Source organism: Oncorhynchus gorbuscha, linkage group LG22 (assembly GCF_021184085.1).
Source record: "Oncorhynchus gorbuscha isolate QuinsamMale2020 ecotype Even-year linkage group LG22, OgorEven_v1.0, whole genome shotgun sequence".
NCBI lineage: Eukaryota > Metazoa > Chordata > Actinopteri > Salmoniformes > Salmonidae > Oncorhynchus > Oncorhynchus gorbuscha.
In genome coordinates, this window is record NC_060194.1 from 48,771,960 (window position 1) to 48,789,744 (window position 17,785).

Genomic DNA, 17,785 nt, shown 5'->3' on the forward strand with positions numbered 1-17,785 from the left:
TACTATCTGGTCAGTAACGCTATACTATCTGGTCAGTAATATAACACTCTACTATCTGGTCAGTAACATAACACTCTACTATCTGGTCAATAACACTATACTATCTGGTCAGTAACACTATACTATCTGGTCAGTAACACTCTACTATCTGGTCAGTAATATAACACTATACTATCTGGTCAGTATTATAACACTATACTATCTGGTCAGTAATATAACACTATACTATCTGGTCAGTAACACTCTACTATCTGGTCAGTAACACTATACTATCTGGTCAGTATTATAACACTCTACTATCTGGTCAGTAATATAACACTATACTATCTGGTCAGTAATATAACACTATACTATCTGGTCAGTAATATAACACTATACTATCTGGTCAGTATTATAACACTATACTATCTGGTCAGTAACACTATACTATCTGGTCAGTAACACTATACTATCTGGTCAGTATTATAACACTCTACTATCTGGTCAGTAATATAACACTATACTATCTGGTCAGTAATATAACACTATACTATCTGGTCAGTAATATAACACTATACTATCTGGTCAGTATTATAACACTATACTATCTGGTCAGTATTATAACACTATACTATCTGGTCAGTATTATAACACTATACTATCTGGTCAGTAATATAACACTATACTATCTGGTCAGTAATATAACACTATACTATCTGGTCAGTAATATAACACTATACTATCTGGTCAGTAACACTATACTATCTGGTCAGTATTATAACACTATACTATCTGGTCAGTAATATAACACTATACTATCTGGTCAGTAACACTATACTATCTGGTCAGTATTATAACACTATACTATCTGGTCAGTATTATAACACTATACTATCTGGTCAGTAATATAACACTATACTATCTGGTCAGTAATATAACACTATACTATCTGGTCAGTATTATAACACTATACTATCTGGTCAGTATTATAACACTATACTATCTGGTCAGTATTATAACACTATACTATCTGGTCAGTATTATAACACTATACTATCTGGTCAGTAATATAACACTATACTATCTGGTCAGTAATATAACACTATACTATCTGGTCAGTAATATAACACTATACTATCTGGTCAGTAATATAACACTATACTATCTGGTCAGTAATATAACACTATACTATCTGGTCAGTAATATAACACTATACTATCTGGTCAGTAATATAACACTATACTATCTGGTCAGTAATATAACACTATACTATCTGGTCAGTAATATAACACTATACTATCTGGTCAGTAACACTATACTATCTGGTCAGTAATATAACACTATACTATCTGGTCAGTAACACTATACTATCTGGTCAGTAACACTATACTATCTGGTCAGTATTATAACACTATACTATCTGGTCAGTAATATAACACTATACTATCTGGTCAGTAATATAACACTATACTATCTGGTCAGTAATATAACACTATACTATCTGGTCAGTAATATAACACTCTACTATCTGGTCAGTAATATAACACTATACTATCTGGTCAGTATTATAACACTATACTATCTGGTCAGTATTATAACACTATACTATCTGGTCAGTATTATAACACTATACTATCTGGTCAGTATTATAACACTATACTATCTGGTCAGTAACACTCTACTATCTGGCCAGTAACACTATACTATCTGGTCAGTAATATAACACTATACTATCTGGTCAGTAACACTATACTATCTGGTCAGTAACACTATACTATCTGGTCAGTAATATAACACTATACTATCTGGTCATTAATATAACACTATACTATCTGGTCAGTATTATAACACTATACTATCTGGTCAGTAACACTCTACTATCTGGTCAGTAATATAACACTATACTATCTGGTCAGTAATACTATACTATCTGGTCAGTAATATAACACTATACTATCTGGTCAGTATTATAACACTATACTATCTGGTCAGTAATATAACACTATACTATCTGGTCAGTAACACTCTACTATCTGGCCAGTAACACTATACTATCTGGTCAGTAATATAACACTATACTATCTGGTCAGTAACACTATACTATCTGGTCAGTAACACTATACTATCTGGTCAGTAATATAACACTATACTATCTGGTCAGTATTATAACACTATACTATCTGGTCAGTAACACTCTACTATCTGGTCAGTAATATAACACTATACTATCTGGTCAGTAATACTATACTATCTGGTCAGTAATATAACACTATACTATCTGGTCAGTAATACTATACTATCTGGTCAGTAATATAACACTATACTATCTGGTCAGTAACACTATGATATCTGGTCAGTAATATAACACTCTACTATCTGGTCAGTAATATAACACTATACTATCTGGTCAGTAATATAACACTATACTATCTGGTCAGTAATATAACACTATACTATCTGGTCAGTAATATAACACTATACTATCTGGTCAGTAACACTCTACTATCTGGTCAGTAATATAACACTATACTATCTGGTCAGTAATATAACACTATACTATCTGGTCAGTAACACTATACTATCTGGTCAGTAACACTCTACTATCTGGTCAGTATTATAACACTATACTATCTGGTCAGTAATATAACACTATACTATCTGGTCAGTAACATTATACTATCTGGTCATTAATATAACACTATACTATCTGGTCAGTAACACTATACTATCTGGTCAGTAACACTATACTATCTGGTCAGTAATATAACACTATACTATCTGGTCAGTATTATAACACTATACTATCTGGTCAGTAACATTATACTATCTGGTCAGTAACACTATACTATCTGGTCAGTAATATAACACTATACTATCTGGTCAGTAATATAACACTATACTATCTGGTCAGTAATATAACACTATACTATCTGGTCAGTAATATAACACTATACTATCTGGTCAGTAACACTATACTATCTGGTCAGTAACACTATACTATCTGGTCAGTAATATAACACTATACTATCTGGTCAGTAATATAACACTATACTATCTGGTCAGTAATATAACACTATACTATCTTGTCAGTAACACTATACTATCTGGTCAGTAACACTATACTATCTGGTCAGTAATATAACACTATACTATCTGGTCAGTAATATAACACTATACTATCTGGTCAGTAATATAACACTATACTATCTGGTCAGTAATATAACACTATACTATCTGGTCAGTAATATAACACTATACTATCTGGTCAGTAATATAACACTATACTATCTGGTCAGTAACACTATACTATCTGGTCAGTAATATAACACTATACTATCTGGTCAGTAATATAACACTATACTATCTGGTCAGTAACACTATACTATCTGGTCAGTAATATAACACTCTACTATCTGGTCAGTAACATAACACTATACTATCTGGTCAGTAATATAACACTCTACTATCTGGTCAGTAACGCTATACTATCTGGTCAGTAATATAACACTCTACTATCTGGTCAGTAACATAACACTCTACTATCTGGTCAATAACACTATACTATCTGGTCAGTAATATAACACTATACTATCTGGTCAGTAACACTCTACTATCTGGTCAGTAATATAACACTATACTATCTGGTCAGTAATATAACACTCTACTATCTGGTCAGTAACATAACACTATACTATCTGGTCAGTAACACTATACTATCTGGTCAGTAACAATATACTATCTGGTCAGTAACAATATACTATCTGGTCAGTAACACTATACTATCTGGTCAGTAACACTATACTATCTGGTCAGTATTATAACACTATACTATCTGGTCAGTAATATAACACTATACTATCTGGTCAGTATTATAACACTATACTATCTGGTCAGTAATATAACACTCTACTATCTGGTCAGTAATATAACACTATACTATCTGGTCAGTAATATAACACTATACTATCTGGTCAGTATTATAACACTATACTATCTGGTCAGTAATATAACACTATACTATCTGGTCAGTAACATTATACTATCTGGTCAGTAATATAACACTATACTATCTGGTCAGTAATATAACACTATACTATCTGGTCAGTAATATAACACTATACTATCTGGTCAGTAATATAACACTATACTATCTGGTCAGTAATATAACACTATACTATCTGGTCAGTAATATAACACTATACTATCTGGTCAGTAATATAACACTATACTATCTGGTCAGTAATATAACACTATACTATCTGGTCAGTAATATAACACTATACTATCTGGTCAGTAATATAACACTATACTATCTGGTCAGTAATATAACACTATACTATCTGGTCAGTAATATAACACTATACTATCTGGTCAGTAATATAACACTATACTATCTGGTCAGTAATATAACACTATACTATCTGGTCAGTAATATAACACTATACTATCTGGTCAGTAATATAACACTATCTGGTCAGTAACATTATACTATCTGGTCAGTAACATTATACTATCTGGTCAGTATTATAACACTATACTATCTGGTCAGTAACATTATACTATCTGGTCAGTAATATAACACTATACTATCTGGTCAGTAACACTATACTATCTGGTCAGTAATATAACACTATACTATCTGGTCAGTAACATTATACTATCTGGTCAGTAATATAACACTCTACTATCTGGTCAGTAATATAACACTATACTATCTGGTCAGTATTATAACACTATACTATCTGGTCAGTAATATAACACTATACTATCTGGTCAGTATTATAACACTATACTATCTGGTCAGTATTATAACACTATACTATCTGGTCAGTAATATAACACTATACTATCTGGTCAGTATTATAACACTATACTATCTGGTCAGTAATATAACACTATACTATCTGGTCAGTAATATAACACTATACTATCTGGTCAGTAATATAACACTATATTATCTGGTCAGTAATATAACACTATACTATCTGGTCAGTATTATAACACTATACTATCTGGTCAGTATTATAACACTATACTATCTGGTCAGTAATATAACACTATACTATCTGGTCAGTATTATAACACTATACTATCTGGTCAGTAATATAACACTATACTATCTGGTCAGTAATATAACACTATATTATCTGGTCAGTAATATAACACTATACTATCTGGTCAGTATTATAACACTATACTATCTGGTCAGTAATATAACACTCTACTATCTGGTCAGTAATATAACACTCTACTATCTGGTCAGTAACACTATACTATCTGGTCAGTAATATAACACTATACTATCTGGTCAGTAATATAACACTATACTATCTGGTCAGTAATATAACACTATACTATCTGGTCAGTAATATAACACTATACTATCTGGTCAGTAATATAACACTATACTATCTGGTCAGTAATATAACACTATACTATCTGGTCAGTAATATAACACTATACTATCTGGTCAGTATTATAACACTATACTATCTGGTCAGTATTATAACACTATACTATCTGGTCAGTATTATAACACTATACTATCTGGTCAGTATTATAACACTATACTATCTGGTCAGTAATATAACACTATACTATCTGGTCAGTAATATAACACTATACTATCTGGTCAGTAATATAACACTATACTATCTGGTCAGTAACACTATACTATCTGGTCAGTAATATAACACTATACTATCTGGTCAGTATTATAACACTATACTATCTGGTCAGTAATATAACACTATACTATCTGGTCAGTAATATAACACTATACTATCTGGTCAGTAACACTATACTATCTGGTCAGTAATATAACACTATACTATCTGGTCAGTAACACTATACTATCTGGTCAGTAACACTATACTATCTGGTCAGTAATATAACACTCTACTATCTGGTCAGTAACATAACACTATACTATCTGGTCAGTAATATAACACTCTACTATCTGGTCAGTAACGCTATACTATCTGGTCAGTAATATAACACTCTACTATCTGGTCAGTAACATAACACTCTACTATCTGGTCAATAACACTATACTATCTGGTCAGTAATATAACACTATACTATCTGGTCAGTAATATAACACTATACTATCTGGTCAGTAATATAACACTATACTATCTGGTCAGTAACACTATACTATCTGGTCAGTAACAATATACTATCTGGTCAGTAACAATATACTATCTGGTCAGTAACACTATACTATCTGGTCAGTATTATAACACTATACTATCTGGTCAGTAATATAACACTATACTATCTGGTCAGTAATATAACACTATACTATCTGGTCAGTATTATAACACTATACTATCTGGTCAGTAATATAACACTCTACTATCTGGTCAGTAATATAACACTATACTATCTGGTCAGTAATATAACACTATACTATCTGGTCAGTATTATAACACTATACTATCTGGTCAGTAATATAACACTATACTATCTGGTCAGTAACATTATACTATCTGGTCAGTAATATAACACTATACTATCTGGTCAGTAATATAACACTATACTATCTGGTCAGTAATATAACACTATACTATCTGGTCAGTAATATAACACTATACTATCTGGTCAGTAATATAACACTATACTATCTGGTCAGTAATATAACACTATACTATCTGGTCAGTAATATAACACTATACTATCTGGTCAGTAATATAACACTATACTATCTGGTCAGTAATATAACACTATACTATCTGGTCAGTAATATAACACTATACTATCTGGTCAGTAATATAACACTATACTATCTGGTCAGTAATATAACACTATACTATCTGGTCAGTAATATAACACTATACTATCTGGTCAGTAACATTATACTATCTGGTCAGTAACATTATACTATCTGGTCAGTATTATAACACTATACTATCTGGTCAGTAACATTATACTATCTGGTCAGTAATATAACACTATACTATCTGGTCAGTAACACTATACTATCTGGTCAGTAATATAACACTATACTATCTGGTCAGTAATATAACACTATACTATCTGGTCAGTAATATAACACTATACTATCTGGTCAGTATTATAACACTATACTATCTGGTCAGTAATATAACACTATACTATCTGGTCAGTAACATTATACTATCTGGTCAGTAATATAACACTATACTATCTGGTCAGTATTATAACACTATACTATCTGGTCAGTATTATAACACTATACTATCTGGTCAGTATTATAACACTATACTATCTGGTCAGTATTATAACACTATACTATCTGGTCAGTAATATAACACTATACTATCTGGTCAGTAATATAACACTATACTATCTGGTCAGTAATATAACACTATACTATCTGGTCAGTAACACTATACTATCTGGTCAGTAATATAACACTATACTATCTGGTCAGTATTATAACACTATACTATCTGGTCAGTAATATAACACTATACTATCTGGTCAGTAATATAACACTATACTATCTGGTCAGTAACACTATACTATCTGGTCAGTAATATAACACTATACTATCTGGTCAGTAACACTATACTATCTGGTCAGTAATATAACACTCTACTATCTGGTCAGTAACATAACACTATACTATCTGGTCAGTAATATAACACTCTACTATCTGGTCAGTAACGCTATACTATCTGGTCAGTAATATAACACTCTACTATCTGGTCAGTAACATAACACTCTACTATCTGGTCAATAACACTATACTATCTGGTCAGTAATATAACACTATACTATCTGGTCAGTAATATAACACTATACTATCTGGTCAGTAACACTCTACTATCTGGTCAGTAATATAACACTATACTATCTGGTCAGTAATATAACACTCTACTATCTGGTCAGTAACATAACACTATACTATCTGGTCAGTAACACTATACTATCTGGTCAGTAACAATATACTATCTGGTCAGTAACAATATACTATCTGGTCAGTAACACTATACTATCTGGTCAGTATTATAACACTATACTATCTGGTCAGTAATATAACACTCTACTATCTGGTCAGTAATATAACACTATACTATCTGGTCAGTAATATAACACTATACTATCTGGTCAGTATTATAACACTATACTATCTGGTCAGTAATATAACACTATACTATCTGGTCAGTAACATTATACTATCTGGTCAGTAATATAACACTATACTATCTGGTCAGTAATATAACACTATACTATCTGGTCAGTAATATAACACTATACTATCTGGTCAGTAATATAACACTATACTATCTGGTCAGTAATATAACACTATACTATCTGGTCAGTAATATAACACTATACTATCTGGTCAGTAATATAACACTATACTATCTGGTCAGTAATATAACACTATACTATCTGGTCAGTAATATAACACTATACTATCTGGTCAGTAATATAACACTATACTATCTGGTCAGTAATATAACACTATACTATCTGGTCAGTAATATAACACTATACTATCTGGTCAGTAACATTATACTATCTGGTCAGTAACATTATACTATCTGGTCAGTAACATTATACTATCTGGTCAGTATTATAACACTATACTATCTGGTCAGTAACATTATACTATCTGGTCAGTAATATAACACTATACTATCTGGTCAGTAACACTATACTATCTGGTCAGTAATATAACACTATACTATCTGGTCAGTAATATAACACTATACTATCTGGTCAGTAATATAACACTCTACTATCTGGTCAGTAATATAACACTCTACTATCTGGTCAGTAATATAACACTATACTATCTGGTCAGTAATATAACACTATACTATCTGGTCAGTAATATAACACTATACTATCTGGTCAGTAACATTATACTATCTGGTCAGTAACATTATACTATCTGGTCAGTAACATTATACTATCTGGTCAGTATTATAACACTATACTATCTGGTCAGTAACATTATACTATCTGGTCAGTAATATAACACTATACTATCTGGTCAGTATTATAACACTATACTATCTGGTCAGTAATATAACACTATACTATCTGGTCAGTAATATAACACTATACTATCTGGTCAGTAATATAACACTATACTATCTGGTCAGTAACACTATACTATCTGGTCAGTAATATAACACTATACTATCTGGTCAGTATTATAACACTATACTATCTGGTCAGTAATATAACACTATACTATCTGGTCAGTAATATAACACTATACTATCTGGTCAGTAACACTATACTATCTGGTCAGTAATATAACACTATACTATCTGGTCAGTAACACTATACTATCTGGTCAGTAATATAACACTCTACTATCTGGTCAGTAACATAACACTATACTATCTGGTCAGTAATATAACACTCTACTATCTGGTCAGTAACGCTATACTATCTGGTCAGTAATATAACACTCTACTATCTGGTCAGTAACATAACACTCTACTATCTGGTCAATAACACTATACTATCTGGTCAGTAATATAACACTATACTATCTGGTCAGTAATATAACACTATACTATCTGGTCAGTAACACTCTACTATCTGGTCAGTAATATAACACTATACTATCTGGTCAGTAATATAACACTCTACTATCTGGTCAGTAACATAACACTATACTATCTGGTCAGTAACACTATACTATCTGGTCAGTAACAATATACTATCTGGTCAGTAACAATATACTATCTGGTCAGTAACACTATACTATCTGGTCAGTATTATAACACTATACTATCTGGTCAGTAATATAACACTCTACTATCTGGTCAGTAATATAACACTATACTATCTGGTCAGTAATATAACACTATACTATCTGGTCAGTATTATAACACTATACTATCTGGTCAGTAATATAACACTATACTATCTGGTCAGTAACATTATACTATCTGGTCAGTAATATAACACTATACTATCTGGTCAGTAATATAACACTATACTATCTGGTCAGTAATATAACACTATACTATCTGGTCAGTAATATAACACTATACTATCTGGTCAGTAATATAACACTATACTATCTGGTCAGTAATATAACACTATACTATCTGGTCAGTAATATAACACTATACTATCTGGTCAGTAATATAACACTATACTATCTGGTCAGTAATATAACACTATACTATCTGGTCAGTAATATAACACTATACTATCTGGTCAGTAATATAACACTATACTATCTGGTCAGTAACATTATACTATCTGGTCAGTAACATTATACTATCTGGTCAGTATTATAACACTATACTATCTGGTCAGTAACATTATACTATCTGGTCAGTAATATAACACTATACTATCTGGTCAGTAACACTATACTATCTGGTCAGTAATATAACACTATACTATCTGGTCAGTAATATAACACTATACTATCTGGTCAGTAATATAACACTATACTATCTGGTCAGTATTATAACACTATACTATCTGGTCAGTAATATAACACTATACTATCTGGTCAGTAACATTATACTATCTGGTCAGTATTATAACACTATACTATCTGGTCAGTATTATAACACTATACTATCTGGTCAGTATTATAACACTATACTATCTGGTCAGTATTATAACACTATACTATCTGGTCAGTAATATAACACTATACTATCTGGTCAGTAATATAACACTATACTATCTGGTCAGTAACACTATACTATCTGGTCAGTAATATAACACTATACTATCTGGTCAGTATTATAACACTATACTATCTGGTCAGTAATATAACACTATACTATCTGGTCAGTAATATAACACTATACTATCTGGTCAGTAACACTATACTATCTGGTCAGTAATATAACACTATACTATCTGGTCAGTAACACTATACTATCTGGTCAGTAATATAACACTCTACTATCTGGTCAGTAACATAACACTATACTATCTGGTCAGTAATATAACACTCTACTATCTGGTCAGTAACGCTATACTATCTGGTCAGTAATATAACACTCTACTATCTGGTCAGTAACATAACACTCTACTATCTGGTCAATAACACTATACTATCTGGTCAGTAATATAACACTATACTATCTGGTCAGTAATATAACACTATACTATCTGGTCAGTAACACTCTACTATCTGGTCAGTAATATAACACTATACTATCTGGTCAGTAATATAACACTCTACTATCTGGTCAGTAACATAACACTATACTATCTGGTCAGTAACACTATACTATCTGGTCAGTAACAATATACTATCTGGTCAGTAACAATATACTATCTGGTCAGTAACACTATACTATCTGGTCAGTATTATAACACTATACTATCTGGTCAGTAATATAACACTCTACTATCTGGTCAGTAATATAACACTATACTATCTGGTCAGTAATATAACACTATACTATCTGGTCAGTATTATAACACTATACTATCTGGTCAGTAATATAACACTATACTATCTGGTCAGTAACATTATACTATCTGGTCAGTAATATAACACTATACTATCTGGTCAGTAATATAACACTATACTATCTGGTCAGTAATATAACACTATACTATCTGGTCAGTAATATAACACTATACTATCTGGTCAGTAATATAACACTATACTATCTGGTCAGTAATATAACACTATACTATCTGGTCAGTAATATAACACTATACTATCTGGTCAGTAATATAACACTATACTATCTGGTCAGTAATATAACACTATACTATCTGGTCAGTAATATAACACTATACTATCTGGTCAGTAATATAACACTATACTATCTGGTCAGTAATATAACACTATACTATCTGGTCAGTAACATTATACTATCTGGTCAGTAACATTATACTATCTGGTCAGTAACATTATACTATCTGGTCAGTATTATAACACTATACTATCTGGTCAGTAACATTATACTATCTGGTCAGTAATATAACACTATACTATCTGGTCAGTAACACTATACTATCTGGTCAGTAATATAACACTATACTATCTGGTCAGTAATATAACACTATACTATCTGGTCAGTAATATAACACTCTACTATCTGGTCAGTAATATAACACTCTACTATCTGGTCAGTAATATAACACTATACTATCTGGTCAGTAATATAACACTATACTATCTGGTCAGTAATATAACACTATACTATCTGGTCAGTAACATTATACTATCTGGTCAGTAACATTATACTATCTGGTCAGTAACATTATACTATCTGGTCAGTATTATAACACTATACTATCTGGTCAGTAACATTATACTATCTGGTCAGTAATATAACACTATACTATCTGGTCAGTAACACTAACACTATACTATCTGGTCAGTAATATAACACTATACTATCTGGTCAGTAATATAACACTATACTATCTGGTCAGTAATATAACACTATACTATCTGGTCAGTAATATAACACTATATCTGGTCAGTAATATAACACTCTACTATCTGGTCAGTATTATAACACTATACTATCTGGTCAGTAATATAACACTATACTATCTGGTCAGTATTATAACACTATACTATCTGGTCAGTATTATAACACTATACTATCTGGTCAGTAATATAACACTATACTATCTGGTCAGTATTATAACACTATACTATCTGGTCAGTAATATAACACTATACTATCTGGTCAGTAATATAACACTATACTATCTGGTCAGTAATATAACACTATATTATCTGGTCAGTAATATAACACTATACTATCTGGTCAGTATTATAACACTATACTATCTGGTCAGTATTATAACACTATACTATCTGGTCAGTATTATAACACTATACTATCTGGTCAGTATTATAACACTATACTATCTGGTCAGTAATATAACACTATACTATCTGGTCAGTAATATAACACTATACTATCTGGTCAGTAATATAACACTATACTATCTGGTCAGTAACACTATACTATCTGGTCAGTAATATAACACTATACTATCTGGTCAGTAACACTATACTATCTGGTCAGTATTATAACACTATACTATCTGGTCAGTAATATAACACTATACTATCTGGTCAGTATTATAACACTATACTATCTGGTCAGTAATATAACACTATACTATCTGGTCAGTAATATAACACTATACTATCTGGTCAGTATTATAACACTATACTATCTGGTCAGTAACACTCTACTATCTGGTCAGTAATATAACACTATACTATCTGGTCAGTAATATAACACTATACTATCTGGTCAGTATTATAACACTATACTATCTGGTCAGTAATATAACACTATACTATCTGGTCAGTATTATAACACTATACTATCTGGTCAGTAATATAACACTATACTATCTGGTCAGTATTATAACACTATACTATCTGGTCAGTATTATAACACTATACTATCTGGTCAGTATTATAACACTATACTATCTGGTCAGTAATATAACACTATACTATCTGGTCAGTAATATAACACTATACTATCTGGTCAGTAATATAACACTATACTATCTGGTCAGTATTATAACACTATACTATCTGGTCAGTATTATAACACTATACTATCTGGTCAGTATTATAACACTATACTATCTGGTCAGTAACACTCTACTATCTGGTCAGTAATATAACACTATACTATCTGGTCAGTAATATAACACTATACTATCTGGTCAGTATTATAACACTATACTATCTGGTCAGTAACACTATACTATCTGGTCAGTATTATAACACTATACTATCTGGTCAGTATTATAACACTATACTATCTGGTCAGTATTATAACACTATACTATCTGGTCAGTATTATAACACTATACTATCTGGTCAGTAATATAACACTATACTATCTGGTCAGTAATATAACACTATACTATCTGGTCAGTAATATAACACTATACTATCTGGTCAGTAACACTATACTATCTGGTCAGTAACACTATACTATCTGGTCAGTATTATAACACTATACTATCTGGTCAGTAATATAACACTATACTATCTGGTCAGTAATATAACACTATACTATCTGGTCAGTAACACTATACTATCTGGTCAGTAATATAACACTATACTATCTGGTCAGTAACACTATACTATCTGGTCAGTAACACTATACTATCTGGTCAGTAATATAACACTATACTATCTGGTCAGTATTATAACACTATACTATCTGGTCAGTAATATAACACTATACTATCTGGTCAGTATTATAACACTATACTATCTGGTCAGTAATATAACACTATACTATCTGGTCAGTAACACTATACTATCTGGTCAGTATTATAACACTATACTATCTGGTCAGTAATATAACACTATACTATCTGGTCAGTATTATAACACTATACTATCTGGTCAGTAATATAACACTATACTATCTGGTCAGTAATATAACACTATACTATCTGGTCAGTATTATAACACTATACTATCTGGTCAGTAACACTCTACTATCTGGTCAGTAATATAACACTATACTATCTGGTCAGTAATATAACACTATACTATCTGGTCAGTAATATAACACTATACTATCTGGTCAGTAATATAACACTATACTATCTGGTCAGTATTATAACACTATACTATCTGGTCAGTAACACTATACTATCTGGTCAGTATTATAACACTATACTATCTGGTCAGTATTATAACACTATACTATCTGGTCAGTAATATAACACTATACTATCTGGTCAGTATTATAACACTATACTATCTGGTCAGTAACACTATACTATCTGGTCAGTATTATAACACTATACTATCTGGTCAGTATTATAACACTATACTATCTGGTCAGTAACACTCTACTATCTGGTCAGTAATATAACACTATACTATCTGGTCAGTAATATAACACTATACTATCTGGTCAGTAATATAACACTATACTATCTGGTCAGTAATATAACACTATACTATCTGGTCAGTATTATAACACTATACTATCTGGTCAGTAACACTATACTATCTGGTCAGTATTATAACACTATACTATCTGGTCAGTATTATAACACTATACTATCTGGTCAGTAATATAACACTATACTATCTGGTCAGTATTATAACACTATACTATCTGGTCAGTAACACTATACTATCTGGTCAGTATTATAACACTATACTATCTGGTCAGTATTATAACACTATACTATCTGGTCAGTAACATAACACTATACTATCTGGTCAGTATTATAACACTATACTATCTGGTCAGTAACACTATACTATCTGGTCAGTATTATAACACTATACTATCTGGTCAGTACAACACACATTCTATGGTACAATCACTTCATGTACAGTTTTTTAAAATTTGTATTCTTTCTCACTTTCCTTATAATATGGACTTCATATAGGGTTAATACTGTAATATTTACCGTAATATGTCTAAACTAAGAGCCACGGTCTGTATTGGTGTTTCATTAGTTACTGGTATGGTTATTACCGTAATATTTCTAAACTAAGAGCCACGGTCTGTAATGTTGTTGCAGGTTTTTCATTAGGTACTGGTAGGGTAATTACCGTAATATGTCTAAACTAAGAGCCACGGTCTGTAATGTTGTTGCAGGTGTTTCATTAGTTACTGGTAGGGTTATTACCGTAATATGTCTAAACTAAGAGCCACGGTCTGTAATGTTGTTGCAGGTGTTTCATAAGGTACTGGTAGGGTAATTACCGTAATATTTACCGTAATATGTTTAAACTAAGAGCCCCGGTCTGGGATGTTGTTGCAGGTGTTCCGTCGGCCCTGGCCTGGTATCATGCGCACCCTGTACGGAAACCAGGAGCGATTTGAGAGCACGTACTTCAAGAAGTTCCCAGGTTTCTACGTGACCGGGGATGGTGAGACTGTCCAAACAACACCTTGCATTCTCTGATTGATAAGATTTGTGTTGTATTAGATGAGATTCATCATATTCCTTGACGTTAAGCGTGGCATTGTTTTTGTTTTTGTTTTTAAAAGGGTTTCATAAAGTGAATTAATGAATTGTTTCCCAGGCTGCAGGAGGGATAAAGATGGATACTACTGGATCGCAGGCAGGATAGATGACATGATCAACGTGTCAGGTCATTTGTTTTCCTACAGTTTGGCCACTGCTGCTGCTGCTGGCTTAATCAAAGCCAGGTTACTGTGAAGCACTCTGTGATAAATGTTGCTGTAAAAACAGGCTAAAGATAGATACAGTACATGAATAGATAGGTAGATACAGTAGGTTAGATAGGTAGATACAGTAGGTTAGATAGGTAGATACAGTAGGTTAGATAGGTAGATAGATACAGTACGTAGACAGATACAGTAGGTTAGATAGTTAGGTAGATACAGTAGATACTATAGGTAGATGCAGTAGATACTATAGATAGATACAGTAGATACTATAGATAGATACAGTAGGTAGATACAGTAGGTAGATAGATACAGTACATAGATAGATACAGTAGGATAGATAGATAGGTAGATACAGTAGATTAGATAGTTAGATACAGTAGGTTAGATAGATATGTAGATTAGATAGGTAGATACAGTAGATTAGATAGTTAGATAGATACAGTAGGTTAGATAGATACAGTAGGTTAGATAGATACAGTAGGTTAGATAGATACAGTAGGTTAGATAGATAGATAGATAGATAGATAGATAGATAGATAGATAGATAGATAGATAGCTAGCTAGATAGATAGATAGATAGATAGATAGAGTAGATTAGATAGTTACAGTAAGTTAGATAGATACAGTAGGTTAGATAGATACAGTAGGTTAGATAGATACAGTAGGTTAGATAGATAGATAATAGATAGATAGATGATACAGTAGGTTAGATAGATACAGTAGGTTAGATAGATAGATAGATCGATAGATCGATACAGTAGATAGATATATAGATGGATGATGATGATAACCCACAGTGTTGTCTCCCTCCAGGTCACCTGTTGAGTACAGCGGAGGTAGAGTCCGCTCTAACAGACCACGGAGCAGTGGCCGAGGCTGCAGTGGTCAGCAGACCCCACGCGGTCAAGGGGGAGTGTCTCTACTGTTTCGTTACTCTGAAGGACTGCAGAGAGTTCAACCGCACTCTGGTGGACGAACTCAAGAGACAAGGTGTTTGACCAGGTTACCCCTTGTAGAACTAACACTAGATTACAGGTTACCCCTTGTAGATTACAGATTACCCCTTGTAGAACTAACACTAGATTACAGGTTACCCCTTGTAGAACTAACCCAAGATTACAGGTTACCCCTTGTAGAACTAACACTAGATTACAGGTTACCCCTTGTAGAACTAACACTAGATTACAGGTTACCCCTTGTAGAACTAACACTAGATTACAGGTTACCCCTTGTAGAACTAACACTAGATTACAGGTTACCCCTTGTAGATTACAGATTACCCCTTGTAGAACTAACACTAGATTACAGGTTACCCCTTGTAGAACTAACCCAAGATTACAGGTTACCCCTTGTAGAACTAACACTAGATTACAGGTTACCCCTTGTAGAACTAACACTAGATTACAGGTTACCCCTTGTAGAACTAACACTAGATTACAGGTTACCCCTTGTAGAACTAACACTAGATTACAGGTTACCCCTTGTAGATTACAGATTACCCCTTGTAGAACTAACACTAGATTACAGGTTACCCCTTGTAGAACTAACCCAAGATTACAGGTTACCCCTTGTAGAACTAACACTAGATTACAGGTTACCCCTTGTAGAACTAACACTAGATTACAGGTTACCCCTTGTAGAACTAACCCAAGATTACAGGTTACCCCTTGTAGAACTAACACTAGATTACAGGTTACCCCTTGTAG

The 17,785-nt window shown here is 32.3% G+C and overlaps 1 protein-coding gene across 7 annotated transcripts in view; it reads left to right on the plus strand.

Annotated features, from left to right (window-relative positions):
* Positions 1–17,785, plus strand: part of LOC124010170 (acetyl-coenzyme A synthetase, cytoplasmic-like) — a 95,299-nt gene that overhangs the window by 71,611 nt on the left and 5,903 nt on the right. For all 7 annotated transcript variants that reach the window (XR_006834374.1, XM_046322559.1, XM_046322556.1 and 4 more), the window contains exons 15-17: positions 15,706–15,814; positions 15,971–16,039; positions 16,893–17,069. Coding sequence is in view for 6 of the 7 variants with exons in the window: in XM_046322559.1 (XP_046178515.1) it covers positions 15,706–15,814; positions 15,971–16,039; positions 16,893–17,069 (355 nt within the window). In the remaining variant the exon portion in view is untranslated. The remainder of the gene's footprint in view (positions 1–15,705; positions 15,815–15,970; positions 16,040–16,892; positions 17,070–17,785) is intronic.